This window comes from Mesocricetus auratus, unplaced genomic scaffold, assembly GCF_017639785.1.
Source record: "Mesocricetus auratus isolate SY011 unplaced genomic scaffold, BCM_Maur_2.0 Super-Scaffold_2245, whole genome shotgun sequence".
Classification (NCBI taxonomy): Eukaryota; Metazoa; Chordata; class Mammalia; order Rodentia; family Cricetidae; genus Mesocricetus; species Mesocricetus auratus.
In genome coordinates this window covers 18,703,881-18,718,768 of record NW_024429180.1, presented here as the reverse complement: position 1 = coordinate 18,718,768, position 14,888 = coordinate 18,703,881, and the positions used below count along the sequence as shown (strand labels likewise).

Genomic DNA, 14,888 nt, shown 5'->3' with positions numbered 1-14,888 from the left:
CCAGCTACTCTGTAAAGCTAAGTGTGGCCAGCAGATCCACTTAGCTTCATAGACCAACTTCCCATCTCCCCAGATTATACACCCTTCTCTGGGGTGACAACATTCAGCCTGTCTCCCAAACGCAATGGGCGTCAGGAAGCAACCACAACACTCTATAGACAAAGGATTTGTACTTTGTATGCCCCTAAGTACTGATCTTGCTGCTGGAAGGATGTGGATGTCTGGAGTTTTTGGCTGGAGCATCTACAGAAGTGAAAGGCAAACAAGTGGATCGGGGCTCGGAGGTATTAAACTCCAAAATTCCTCAATTGGAAGAAACTGCTATACAACAAAAGGGAATAATTGGTCAAGAGGATGTTACCATATTAAATAGAAACACACCATTACTGAAGATACTTCAGAGTTAAACTACATCATTAATCAAATAGAGCTAATAAATAGCTGGAGAATATTCTATCAATGGAAGAATACATTCTTCTCCACAGTTCATGTAACCATCACTAAAGTAGATGACATTCTACATCACAGAGCAAATCCTAAACATGAAAGGACAGAAATAATCTCTTGGATTGTCAGGCAACAGTGAACTAAAAATAGACAAAGACAAGAAAAGCTACAGAAACTACACAAATACTTGAAGATTTAACAATTCATTCTTGAAGACCAGTGAGTCACTGAAGAATGAGAAAATTAAAAATTAAAACATAATTGTTAAAAGAAATGAAAATTAAAAACTTCCTAGAATGTTTGTGATACAATTAACGCATTCCTAAGACCAAAATGTACAGCTATGAGTGCCTAAACCAGAAACAGATATCTTAAATAAGTAACATACTGATGCACTCTGAGGTCATAAAAACAAGAACAAGACAAGGCAGCTAGAAATAATAAAGATTAGTGCAAACAATTAATGAAAACTAAAGAGCAACACATGGAATCAAACAAAAAAGTGGTTCTCTGAGAAGATAAACAAGACTGACAAGCTCCTAGCCAAATTAACCAATTGAGAAAGACCCAACTTAATGAAGTTAGAGATGAAAACATTGTAGCAGATTCCAATGTAATCCAGAGGCTCACTGGAAAGTATTTTGAAACCTACACCCCCAAATCTGCATAATCTGTAAGAGATGTATAAATTTGTAGACACACAACTTACTAATGGTATTTAATTTTATTGAATCAGGATGATATAAATAAGTTGAACAGATCAAATAATGAGACTGAAGCAGTAATCAAAAGCTTTTCACAAAGTAAAATCCCAGACCCAATGGATTCACTGTCAGCTTCTACCAAACCTGTGAGAGAAAGCTAACAGCAACAGTTCTCAAACTGTTTTGGCTTTTTGTTTTGTTTTGTTGGTGTTTTGAGACATGGTTTTTCTGTGTAGCTTTATAGACCAGGCTGGCCTCGAACTCACAGAGATCCACCTCTGCTGGGATTAAAGGCATTCGCCACCACTGCCCAGCCCAATACTCCTCAAACTGTAAAATAACAACAATCCTCAAACTGTAAAACGACAATACTCCTCAAATTACACAAGACAGGAAGAGAAGGAGCATTACCAAACTCATCCTATGAAGCTAGTATTACCATGATACAAAATCAGATAAATATACAGAAAAAAAGAAAAGAAACACAGACTGTGGGACAGTTTCACTGATGAACACAGAAAACTTTTCAACAAAGTTTCTGTAAATCTTACTCAAGACCACAGTAGGGAGCAGTCCCAATACGCCATGGTTAAGAGCACTGACTACTCTTGCAGAAGACCCCAGCCTGTGTCACAGCATCCACACCAGTGTTTCTCAACCCGTGGGCTGTGGCCCCTTTAAAGTTAATCCCAAATTAACTTTACAGTGCATAACAGAAGCAAAATTAGAGATATGAAATAACAAAGAAGTAATTTTATGGTTGGGGTCACCACAACATGAGGAACTGTATTAAACTGTTGCAGCATTAGGAAGATTGAGAACCGTTGCTCTACGGATCACAGCCGTCTATAATTCTAGTTCTAGGGAACCAGACCTCTGTAGGCACAAAATACACACACAGTACATACAAGCAAAACGTTCATACACATAAAAATTTAGAAAAAAATTTAAAGAACACATTAAGATCATACATCATGACCAAGTTAATTTCAACCCAGGGAGGCATAGCTGGATCTATATATACAAAAAATATAAGAAATCCAGTTAAGGACATAAGTAACAGGATCACATCAATAGACAGGAAAAAAAATAATCCTTGACAAAATTTACTATCCCGTCCTTCACAATAAAAGCCACAAATAAACTAGGAATAAAAGAAACATATTTCAAGATCATAAGTCTACATACAACAAACGTATAGGCAACATGATCATGTGAGGAAAACTTGAAAACATTTCCTTCAAAATCCTGACTGAAACAGAAATGTCCACTCTTCCCAGTCTGAAAATACAGTTTAAAAGTTTCAGCTAGTGCAGTAGAGGAGACAGACATAGAGGGAGGGATATAAAAGAAAAGCTCACAGCTTCCCTATCTGTAGACAATGTGGTCCTATTTTTGTTTTATGTTGTTTTTCGAGACAGGGTTTCTCTGTGTAGCTTTGGAGGCTGTCCTGGAACTCATTCTGTAGACCAGGCTAGCCTTGAACTCACGGAGATCCGACTGCCTCTGCCCACTGAGTGCTGGGATTAAAGGCGTGTGCCACCACCATAGGTCCTATATTTAAAAGACCTTTCAGACTCCACTAGAAGACACTTAGATAGGATAAACACTATCATCTAATACAGGACACAAAACCAACACATGCTAATCAGTAGCACTTCTATACACCAATAATGAAATTTACAGGAAAGAAATCAGGAAAACAAACCTCATATTCATAGTGTTATGGTGGAAGCTTTGCCACAGCCCCTGGAATCCATATACCCGAAGAGTCTGGAATGTTATGGTGGAGGTTCCACCCAAACCCCCTCCCCCATCTCCCTCCAAACCCTGCCCACCAAATGATGGCCCAAGCCCTAGAGATACTAAAGACCACTCCCACAGGGTATTTAAACTGTCCCCCAGAGAACAGACTTGTGGCTTTTCTGGTCTCCATTTCCCAGACTCCTCTCTGGGGGGGCTGGAAGGCCATTCAGGAGCATTGTATCCATTAAACGCAGCCTTTTTCTAATTCGGTTTGATTTGGTCTGCTTTGGATTGCTGCTTCGGTGGAAAGGTTTATCAGGGTGTAGAAACTTTTCACATACTGGGAATAAATCTAACTAGGCATGTGAAATATCACTATAAAATGAAGACACTGGTGAAATCAACTGTAGATGACACTAGAAGATGGATAGTTCTCCCCCGCCCATGGATGGAGAAAACACTGGAAATGGCTAGTTGCTGAAAGGAATCTAAAGATTCAATGTAATCTCTATCAAATATCAGTATTCTTCACAGAACTAAATATAACAGCCTGGCGCTACAGCTGGCTCAGCAGTTAAGCAAACACAGTGCTCTTGCAAAGGGTCAGTGTTCAGCTCCCAGCACCCCATCAAGTAGCTCACAGCTGTAGCTCCAGCTGCAGGGGATTCAATACCCTCTTCAGGACTCAGTGGGCACCAGCACTCACAGATGCACATCGTTTCCCTAAATCCTAAATCTCACATGAAAGCACCACAGACCTTAAGTACTTAAAGCAACCTTAAATAGAACAAACAATGCCCAAGTGTCACCTTATCTGACTTCAGTTACACTGCGGAGCCATAGCAACACTAACTATATTGTATTGGCACAAAACCATGCATGCAGACCACTGGGATGGAAGAGAGGACCCACACGGGCAGAGCCACCAACTTTTCTTTGTAATGTTGTGAGATACCCTGCTTATAACTGTTCACTAGGATAACATGATTTCAATGATCAGAAACCTATGATCTGAAATCTCATTTTGTTCTATTGCTGAGATGAAACACCACAATCAAGGCAACTTCTAAAGAAAGTATTTAATTGGAGACTTCCTCACAGTTCCATAGGGTTAGTTCACCAACAACATGGCAGGGCGTATGACAAGGACTTTTGAAACCTCCAGGCTCACCCACAACTTCTAAAGAAAGTATTTAATTGGAGACTTCCTCACAGTTCCATAGGGTTAGTTCACCAACAACATGGCAGGGCGTATGACAAGGACTTTTGAAACCTCCAGACTCACCCACAGAGTAAGACCACGCCTCCTAATGAGCCACCCACTTTCAGCAAAGGCGTCAAAACACACACTGGGGCTGGAAGAACGGGTATCCACAGGTAAACGAATCATACTAGATCCGTGACTCCACCCCTGCATGCAGCAACTACTCACAGTGGATCAAAGACAAGAAAATCTGAAAATGCTAGACAAAAACATACATATATTTAAAATACAGGCATAAAGGAAGACTTTTTTCTCTTTGCTTTCTAGAACCCCTATTTCTTTTTTTCCATATTTTTGTTTAATTTTTTACACATGTCACTTTCAGTTCCCTCTCCCTCCCCTCCTCCCCCAACCCCCAATCCTCCCAACCCCTCACCCCTACTCTATCCCCCCTCCACTCCCCAGGGAGGGCAAGGGCCTCCATGAGGGATATGCAGAGTCCATCACATCATCCCTCATTCTGGGAATGGCCCAGGTTCTTCCCCATGTGTCCAGGCTGAGAGAGCATCCCTCCACGTGGCATGGGCTCCCAGAGTCCCTCTGTATGCCAGGAATAAATACTGCTCCACTCTCCAAGGTCCCACAGATTGCCAAAGCCTCCTCTCTGTCACCCAGGTTCGGTGGGAGGATGTCTGGATCAGTCCCATGCTGGCCCCCCAATCATCAGTCTGGGGTCCATGTGATGCCCCTTGTTTAGGTCAGCTGCCCCTGTGGGCCAAGGAAGACTTTCTGAAAAGATCTATAGCACAGGAAAAATCCAGAGAGCCGACAACTAGAAATAAGAAGCTTCTGAACTGTTAAGAGAAGCTTTCCTTGAGAGGAGCCTTCTCGCCCGCCTGGTTCCAGATCCGCATCAGTCCCAAATAAACACACAGGAGGCTATATTAATTATGAAGCTGTTGGCCTTTGCTTGTTTCTTACTGGCTAGCTCTGACTTAAGTAATTACCCCATAAATGTTAATCTAAGTATGTCTCTTACCGGAGAGGTTTCCGGGCTTCCTACCCCAATGGCGTTACATCTCGACCCCCTGTCTTTCTCCTTCCCAGAGTTCTCCTGGACTCCTAGTCCCTCCTATCTTGGTTCCCTATAGGCTCAACAGTACTTTATTGACAAATGCACAGGACTTCCCCCAACACTGAACAAAAAAAGCAATAATCACCAGAATGAAGAGACAGTAGAGAAGGGGAAAGTATCTTTGCCAGCTCTACCTCAGACAGGCATTAATATCCAGCAATCATAAAGAACTGGAAAAAATAAATACCAAAAGCCAAATGATCCAATCAGTGAATGGGCTAATCAACTGACGTAACAGTTTTTAAATAAACATTGCCAATAGATATTTCAGTGCTCTACTTCCTGAGTCTTCAAGGCAATGAAAATTAAGATAGCTCTGAGAACCCCTTTTTCAGAATGACATTCACTAAGAGAACAAATGCAGCACGCCAGTGATAACCCTTATACACTGCTGGTGCAAATGTAAACAGAAAAAGACACTAAAGAAGTCCCTGTGCAGGTTCCTAAAAACATCTAAAATCAGAACTACTAAGAATACAGATAACCACTTCTGTGTACATATGGAAGGGTTCTAAACCAACTTGTTACAGACACTTGCTGGATTTATTGCTGGAATATTAATAATACTTAAGATACGGAACCAATTCAGATGCTCATGAACAGATGAATGGATAAATAGGGTACATATACAAAAATGAAGTCATATCTTGCAAGAAAATGGATGGAACTGGACACCACTATGCTAGGAGAAAGAAGCAAGCCTCAAATATCAAATGTTTTCATTTGTATGCGAAATGTAAATTTAAATGTATGTTTGTGTAGGTCATGAAAACAAAAGGTAGCATGAAAAGTGGGGGAAAGGTCTTAATAGGGAAGGGAGGTTATATGTACAAGTGGAATGAAAGCAGGAGGGACTACGTGGGAAGAGTCAATGGGAAAATGGAAAACTATACCAAACACACTGTATTTGGGATGCCGTGGTAGTGTGAAAAAGACATGTCTCCCACAGGTTCATGTAACTGGACACCTGGTCCCTGGCATTGTGTTTAGGGAGGTTACGGAACTTTTAAGAAGTAGAGGAAATACATCCCTGGAGATCGGTTCTGAGAGTTTACAGTCCTGCTCCATTTACAGTTCACGCTTTGCTTCCTGCTTCTTGTTGAGTTTGTGATCACTCAGCTTCCTGACTGGGCCACTTGCTGCCATGCCACTTCTGCCATTATGGCCTCTCCTGCTGCAACTATAAGCCCAAATAAACTCTTTCTTGCACAGGTCCCTTCTGTCCATGGTGTTTTAGTACAGCAACAAAAAGTAATACACAAGTTGGTACAGAAGACACAGAGTATTACTGTGAGGAACCTGACTTTTTCTCTTTCAGGAAAAATGTAGATGACTTTGGAACTTTGGACTTCTGGAAAAGCAGTGGAATGCTATGAGCAGAGATTAAAAGGTCTTCCTAACAGCATCCTGGAAGGTGTTAGTGATGAGAGTAATGTTGACTGCAGTGGGTTGGCTCAAGAGATTTCAGAGAATGAGGCCACTATCAGCATCTGGGCTAAGAGTACTCCTCAGCACTCTTATATTTTGGCAAAACTATAGCTGCCTTCTGCCCATGCCCTAAGAACTTGCCCAAGGATAAATTAAAAAGGAATTTCCTTGGCAGAGGAAATTCCAAGACCGCATGATACTGAGTTGGTGTTATGGTTATTACTAATACCTCATGCAATTCTACAATGAAAAGGAACAAGCTTTGTGTTCTTGTGGGACCCCTAAGAGTGGCAACTGGGACTGTCTCTGACTTGTTTTCCCAGCTCTTAGGATTTTATTCTTCACACTGGAGTTGCCTTGTCCAGTCTTAATGCGAGGAGAGGTACCTAGTCTTTGTGCAACTTGATATGCCATGTTTGGTGGATATTCATGGGCAGTCTGCCCCTTTCTGAATAAATACAGGAGGAGTGGATAGGGGTGGTGACTGGGAAGAGAGGAGAGAGCGGAACTGTGGTCAGAATGTGAAAAAATAATACTAGTAATAAAAAAATCATAAAACAGAGAAAAGAAAGATATTTTAAAAATGAACAGTTTGGAGGGAAAAAGTTAGAGCTGACCATGGCTTGTGCTGAAGGTGAGGCTACAACTCTTAAAGAGATTAGAATTAAGGGGAGGCCTTACAACAATGGGAAGAAAGCTCTGAGAACAAGGACTCTATGTTGCCAAGCTCCCAACATATACAGGGAGAAAGCCTAAGGGGCAGCTGGCTCCTAGAAACAATGGCTTCAACATACTAAAGTTGTTGCTAACGCGGTCATGAGGGTGAAGAGTCCATCCAGAGACAGCAGTCAAACTTGGCGGTATCTTCTATGTAGTGCTGTCTTTGGGGGCACAAATGATACAAGCGTGAGGGAGTCATGAATTCTTCCTCTGTGGTTTCTGCGAGCCACTGAGGTTAGGTAACACATGATAAGGGAGCTGAGAGGGCCAGAAGCCGTGAGAGCCCATTGTGGGTGAGAACCCATTGTGGATACTGGAGATGTCCAAGCTATAAGGAATCTGCCAAGATCTGCACACAGGGAGTGGCACACCAAGACACAGGTGTATGTTGCAAGCAGCAAAGCTGGGGACATGGCCTGTCTAAGTCCTTTGATACTAAATTCTCAGACACTGGACAGAGCTACAAGATTCTGTGCCCTGGGTTTCAATCTAGTATTTCCTCACTGTGCCCCATTCCCCGCTTTGGGATAGGAATGTATAGTCTGCATCATCTTGTGTTGGAAATACGCAATTCTTTTATTTCTTTTATTTTATTTTATTTTTTGGTTTTTACGAGACAGGATTTCTCTGTATTGTTTTGGAGGCTATCGGTCTAGCCCGGCCTCGAACTCACAGAGATCCGCCTGCCTCTGCTGGGATTAAAGGCGTGCGCCACCACCGCCCGGCCGCAATTCTTTTCTTTTATGGAGGGGGGAATCACAGTGAAGAGACTGATGAGTCTTAGAAGAGACTTTAGACTTTTAAACACTGCTGAGATTGCAAAAGACCATGAGGACTTTAAAAGTTGTAGTAAATGTCCCCGATAAACTTGGGTATCTGAATACTTGGACTCGGGCTGGTGGCATCACGTGGGAGGATTAAGGCAGTACCCTTTAAGAAGGGAGGCTGCATCACCAGCTGAGGCTTTGAGAGTCTATAGCTTACCCTCACTCTCACTCTGTTTCCCTGCTGTCTGCTCCAGCTGCCTCCTGCCTGTCACACCTCCCCACAATTACGGACTCTCTCCCTGGAACCATAAGCCAAAACAAACTGTCTCTTCCATTAGTCACTTTTGTTCCTGGAGTTTTCATCACAGCAACAAAAAGTAACAGATGCAAACACTAACTTAAACATGGATTCTTTCTCTAAGCAGTAAAATAGGAAGCATTTAGTACTCTTTAGTTCTTGTCTACCCATGTTCCTCTCCCCAAACCCCACTATAGAAACAGCCAAACAGACACAGGTCTAAAAGTTCTAAGATACAGAAATGATCATAATTGGCCCAGGTCATCAGTCTTCACAATCAATTTTCTCTCCAATGAGAGCTCTAGCAAAAAAAAAAAGCACTCGTAAAAAAATAAAAGGTTGCATCACAATGGCAATGGTTAAGTGGCAGGTGAAATCCCTAACTCTGCAGGGATATGCACGCTGAAGGATGAAGATCATAAGATAAATGTTTCCAAGATGGTGAAGAAGAGAAAAACTGAAGCGTTTTTGTTGTAGTATCACAGGAAATTTAGCTAACAGCAGCTCAAGAATCCACCAATCAGATGCCATTGGCTTACCCCTGGAGGCAATCAAAAGAAACTACAAAATCACAAATGTTCCTCAGCATCAAAACTCTATCTCCACTCCACTGAGGACGACAGAAATTCTTCCAACAAGTTAATTGGGGTTGATAAGATTAAACACATTTTGAGGGTGGAAACTGAGATGTAAGGAAACAACAATATAGATTATAGTTGACAAAGCCCGAGTTGCTCCTAAAATTTTTTAAAAGGCTCTTCCACTGTGGGACAAGGAGAAGAAATAATAATCTAGAAATAAGGAGAAAAAAACATGTATGTTTGAAGGGAAGCAAGATAGCACTGTGATTGAATCTATGGGTATGAAGAAAACACAGTTCAGATTTGCCAGTTGGCCAGCTCAAATCCCATCTTTGTAAAAGTCTTCCTTTGGCTTGCCATAGAGATCAATCAAGCCATTCTTTCTTACAGCACATGGACTATTTCACTGGCCTTTTACTCTATCTAGGGTTAGCAGATGCTTCCAAACCCAGCTTGCTTTTACTTATTGAATCAGCAAATCTATGCTGAACTTCCAACACCTAAAAGCAGGCCATCTCATTGGCTGGCACTCAATTCTTTTTTTTTTTTTTTCTCCTGTTACGCCTGGGGGCTGTAAACTGCAGCCTACAATTCTCAAGCACGCTACACACAAAAAGCAATCCAAGGTGGAAGAAAAAAAAAAAGAGTAAGAAGAAAAACGAGAGTTCCAGTTCTTTTTCCGTTCTCGAACCACGCGGCAAAGGCACGCTCTTTAAAAGAACTGAATCGGAAGCACAAACGGAAATGAAAGGGAACTGCGAAAGCACGAGACCACTCCAAACTCCGTTTCTCACACCAAACTACTTTCTCCACGTAGTTTCGCGAACCCGCGAGCCCCTCCCGCCTCTTGGGACTCGACTCAAGCTCAGGAGTGGAGACCACGCTTTCTCCTCGTCCTCCTGCACAGCGCAGAAGGCTGCGGGGGGGCAGCGTCACTGACTTCTCGAAACCTGCACACAGGGGCGACAGCCGCCCTCCGGGCCAGGGCCAGAAAACGGGGGGGTAGGGGAGGGCCCGGGACCCGGGTCGATCCCACGGGGTGCGGGGGCAGCGGGCGGCGCGGGCGAGGCTCGCGGGAAGCCTGCTTTCGGAGGCGCCGCTCGCCGCGCCCGCTGCAGAGGGGGACGGAGGCTGCGCCGCCCGCCCGCCCGCCCGTCGCGGAGGCTGTAACCCGCTCCTCCCCGCAGGCCGCCCAGCCCCGGGCCGCAGGCTCGCTCCCAAAGGCGCCCGAGGAGCCACGGATCGGCGCCGCCCCGGGCCTCCCGCCGCCAGCAGCCCGCACGCAGGTCCGCCCGCCTCCCCCGGCATCCCCGCGCCGCACGCCCCGTCCCCGCCCAGCCCCGGGCCTCGCGCGCCCGCCCGCCTCCCGCTCGTCTCCGCAGCCCCGCGCCCCAGCCGCCACCCATTACCTTCCCCAAGCAGATGTGGCACGTGATGGGCAGAGTGAGGGACAATGTAACGTTCTGCACGGTCTGGGCCATGGCAGCGTTCAGAATCCCGCCAACACGGAAGTCCCGCCGACAGCCGCTCTTCGCCACGCTGGGAACGCGCGAGGCCGGCTACGGCGGCCTGGCGGGGCCACAGCGAGCCGGGCGAGGGGGACGAAAACGCGCTTCTGGGATGCTCGGTCGCCCCGTCATTTTATTTTTTTTTAACCCGTCTCGTTATTAAATAATAACTATTATTGGTAACAGATTTAAAATAGGCCCCTGGGCCAGGAGCTTTAAAACTTGCTGGGGATGGGGAGGATGTTGGTTTACTGGGAGGTCTCGAGGCTCTTGAAAATGTAGGGACAGTGTAATTTGTGCAGGAAGGAGAGAAAGCTGCGGTGGGTCAACCCCCACGTCTTCCCCCAAAGATTCCAATGGCGGTGGGGAGTTGCCACACCTCTTGAGCCCACAAAACGTAAGGAGAAAAGACGTTACCTACTCATTTGATGTTTTCAAAACTGTTCTCTATCAGTTTCTTCCCTATTCCTACAGCGTGCTTCCAGAAGGCGCGATGATTGACTTAAAAGCAATGGTTTTCTGCATCCAGAATACCCAGAAGTACCTAGGTAAACTCAAACTCAGTTCTCTTTGAAGACAAACTTTGACTAACCAGTCTGTGCTAATCAGAAGGTTTAAGGATTCTAACCAGGGCTCTGATTCACCATAAGCCAGGAAACTGCCAACAGTGCAAAGCATACACTTGCACAGTGCATTGTAACGACTTCATTTTCAGTACATGTAGAATATGAAATGTACCACTTGTGTTGTTGAACTCCACGAGATAAGAAAACCTAAATGTTTCCAAATGAATCTTACTTGTAAGATTTGGGATTTAACTACAACTTGGTGTAAACGAGAAAGAGCTAATATGCAAAATGATGCAAATTTAGTGTGTGAGATTGGAAATTTAGAAACAAGGGGAATGCCTTTTGCTGATGTCTTTGTAAAGAGACTGATGGAGAAGACATCCTTGCCTTGGACAACTTCCTAGGTCATGGCCTCAGGCAATTAATTAAATACCTGCCCCCTTAGTACCTTTCTGTGTGTGTGTGTGTGTGTGTGTGGGGGGTGTATGTGGGGGGGTGCGTTTCTGTGTATGTGTGGTGTTTGTGTGTGTATGTGTGAGTGTGTATGTGGTATGTGTGGGTGCGTGTCTGTGTATGTGTGTGGTGTTTGTGTGTGTATGTGTGAGTGTGTATGTGGTGTGTGTGGGTGCGTGTCTGTGTATGTGTGTGGTGTTTGTGTGTGTATGTGTGAGTGTGTATGTGTGTGAGGGTGTGTGTGGGTGCGTGTCTGTGTATGTGTGTGGTGTTTGTGTGTGTATGTGTGAGTGTATGTGGTGTGTGTGGGGGTGTTTGTGTGGGGTGCGTGTCTGTGTATGTGTGTGGTGTTTGTGTGTGTATGTGTGAGTGTATGTGGTGTGTGTGTGGGGTGTGTGTTGTGTGTGGTGTGTGCGTGTCTGTGTATGTGTGTGGTGTGTGTGTGTGTGTATGTGTGTAGTGTATGTGTGTGTGTGTGTGAGTGTGTGTGTATGTGTGGGGTGCGTGTCTGTGTATGTGTGTGGTGTTTGTGTGTGTATGTGTGAGTGTGTATGTGGTATGTGTGTGGGGTGCGTGTCTGTGTATGTGTGTGGTATTTGTGTGTGTATGTGTGAGTGTGTATGTGGTATGTGTGTGGGGTGCGTGTCTGTGTATGTGTGTGGTGTTTGTGTGTGTATGTGTGAGTGTGTATGTGGTATGTGTGTGGGGTGCGTGTCTGTGTATGTGTGTGGTGTTTGTGTGTGTATGTGTGAGTGTATATGTGGTGTGTGTGGGGGGTGTTTGTGTGGGGTGCGTGTCTGTGTCTGTGTGTGGTGTGTGTGTGTGTTTGTAATGAAGTTGGAGGCCAATCATCCTGTCTCTAAAATAACCACACAACACTGCAACTGAACAAGTTGGCAACTGGCCTGGAGAAGCCCAAGTCCAACTTAAATCTGGCCCACTAGAGGCAGAATATCCGAAACAGCTCAGTATCTTTGCTTTCTAAGAATTACAGGGTATGGCCAGGTTGGAGTTAGAGAACTAGGTAAAACAGCTGTACTGACTCCCTGTGTAAAGGACACTTCTTCAGAATGTCTAGCACAATAATCATCTGCTTCTAAAACCTTGTGGTTATTTGAAAACAAAGCCATATTTATTCCAGGTCCAGAATTCACAAGCCTAGAAAAATGTATCTTCCACATTCCCAGCTGAAGCCAGGATTAGAATGAGAAATTCCCATGATGCTTTGGGGCCTCCTTCTACAGCCGGAGTGGGACAGAGGAGTGAAGGTGGCCTGCCGGGGACATTTGTCCCCGAGAATACTACAGCAGGGGACAGATATGTAGAGGGTTCCACTTCTAACCTGGCAAGTGCACTTCCTATAAATCCCTTTGATCAGTGGTTCTCAACCTTCCTGTTGTGATCCTTTAATAGGGTTCCTCATGTTATGGTGATCCCCAACCATAAAGTTTTCATTGCTACATCATAACTGTAAGTTTGCTGCTGTTATGAATTGCAATGTAAATATTTGTGTTTCCTGATGGTGTTAGGTGGCCCCTGTGAAGGGGTCATTTGATCCCAAAGGGGTCAAGACCCATACATTGAGAACCACTGATTTTGATGATTCATGCCAATACCTAGTCTCAAACACAAATTTTACAAATAAAGCCTGTTTATATATGTTTTTATTTAAATTAGAAACATGATTGCTTCACATGTCAATCCCAGCTCCCTCTCCCACCTCTCCTCCCTTGTCCCTCCACCATCCCCCCCAGCCCCCCACCCAATCCCCATTCCACTCCCCAGGGAGGGTGAGGCCCTCCTGGGGCGGGGAAATCTCCAAAGTCTGTCATTTTATCCAGGGCAGGACCTAGGCCCATCCCCATGTGTCCAGGCATCCCTCTATTTAGAATGGGCTCCCAAAGATCATTCATACACAGTGGTAAACACTGATCTACCACTCAGGCCCCAGAGATTTCTGTGGTCTCCTCACTGACACTACATTCAGTGTGGATCAGTTCCCTATTGGCCTCTCAGCCATCAGTCTGGGATTCAAGAGCTCCCCCTTATCCGGTCAGCTGTCTATGTGGGTTTCACCATCATGGTCTTGACCCCTTTGGTCATCACTCCTCCATCTCTGTCACTAGGTTCCAGGAGTTCAGTTCCGTGAATAAAACCTGTTTTCATTAGAATAATAAGAACTAGCTATTTCCAACGGCTCTCCCTACTTTTGTTATTATTGACACAGTTTTTGAGTGCTCTCTCAATATAGCTATGTCTGTATTGGTGTAATTCTGTTATAGTAAATTATGTGCTTACTACCTTAACAAATCATGGAGGGGGTGTTACTTTTTTCTTTGCTTTGTTTGTTTTAGCAGAATCTCACTACATAGCCTAGAATAACGTGAAATTCACTCTGTACTCCAGCCTAGCCTGAAACTCATAGAGATCCCCTGATTCCACCTCCTAAGTGCTAAGATTAAAGGCATATACAACTATGTCAAGTCTCAAACAATGTTTCTGGAGTTTAAGGACAGCATTTGAATTTTCAAGTGTATAGTACTAAGTGATTATTCTACAAATAATAATGTCTCCTTTAACAACACGCAGCCTTTTTGTATGTCCAAACCACTTTATTTCACATAATGTCTTTTGGGGTGTTTGTAAAAGGAAAACTATACATACATATTTTTCAGAATTATAAAAAATATTAAGTTTCATTTTAAGAAAATTAAACTATTTAAAATGCACAATACAGTAAGTGAAAGTACATCTACACTTTTCAGTACACCTCTCTGTCATTCCTAACACTCTAGGACATGTCCTCACACACATGTCCTCATAAAACAGACCTGCTTTGTTCACTTCATGCCTTGTGCTGACACACGCGTGTGCACATCCGTGTAATAGCGCTCCGGTGCTGTGTCTATGGGCTGATTAGGACTCTAGATCCGTGAGTGTTCCAGGTCAGATCCTAGGCTTTTCTTTAGATAAGGCAGCAGCTTCAGAGCGAGAACCCTCTTCTCTCCACTATGTGAAGAGTATTTCCCATTTTGGATCAATTGTGTTCTAAATAGACATTGTTGGCACAAGATTTACTCATTGCTCTTAAGGGCAAGATCCCATGGCTCACTTTCAATTTTACAGTCTTTCTAATTGAAATAGAATTTTGTTTGGTATATTCTTCTTAGAAAGATATTTATTTGCATGTGCTCAGGCATGTGTGGAGGTCAGAGAGCAACTTTCAGAAGTCTTTTCCTTTCCTTCTACCACATGGGTTCTGGGGATGGAACCCCAGTCATGAGTTTTGATGACGAGAGCCTTTGTTGCTGAGCCATCTCGCTGACCT

At 44.1% G+C, this 14,888-nt stretch overlaps 1 protein-coding gene across 3 annotated transcripts in view; it reads right to left on the bottom strand.

Annotated features, from left to right (window-relative positions):
• Positions 1–10,566, bottom strand: part of Obi1 (ORC ubiquitin ligase 1) — a 47,973-nt gene extending 37,407 nt beyond the window's left edge. Inside the window, exon 1 of one of the 3 annotated variants that reach the window (XM_005070326.4) lies at positions 10,440–10,566. In XM_005070326.4, the coding sequence (XP_005070383.1) occupies positions 10,440–10,511 (72 nt within the window). In that variant the 5' untranslated portion in view covers positions 10,512–10,566. Of the gene's footprint in view, positions 1–4,182; positions 4,364–10,439 lie in introns of those variants that run through there. The other 2 variants (XM_040749748.1, XM_040749699.1) reach the window with 2 other exon arrangements.
• Positions 10,567–14,888: the final 4,322 nt, after the last annotated feature.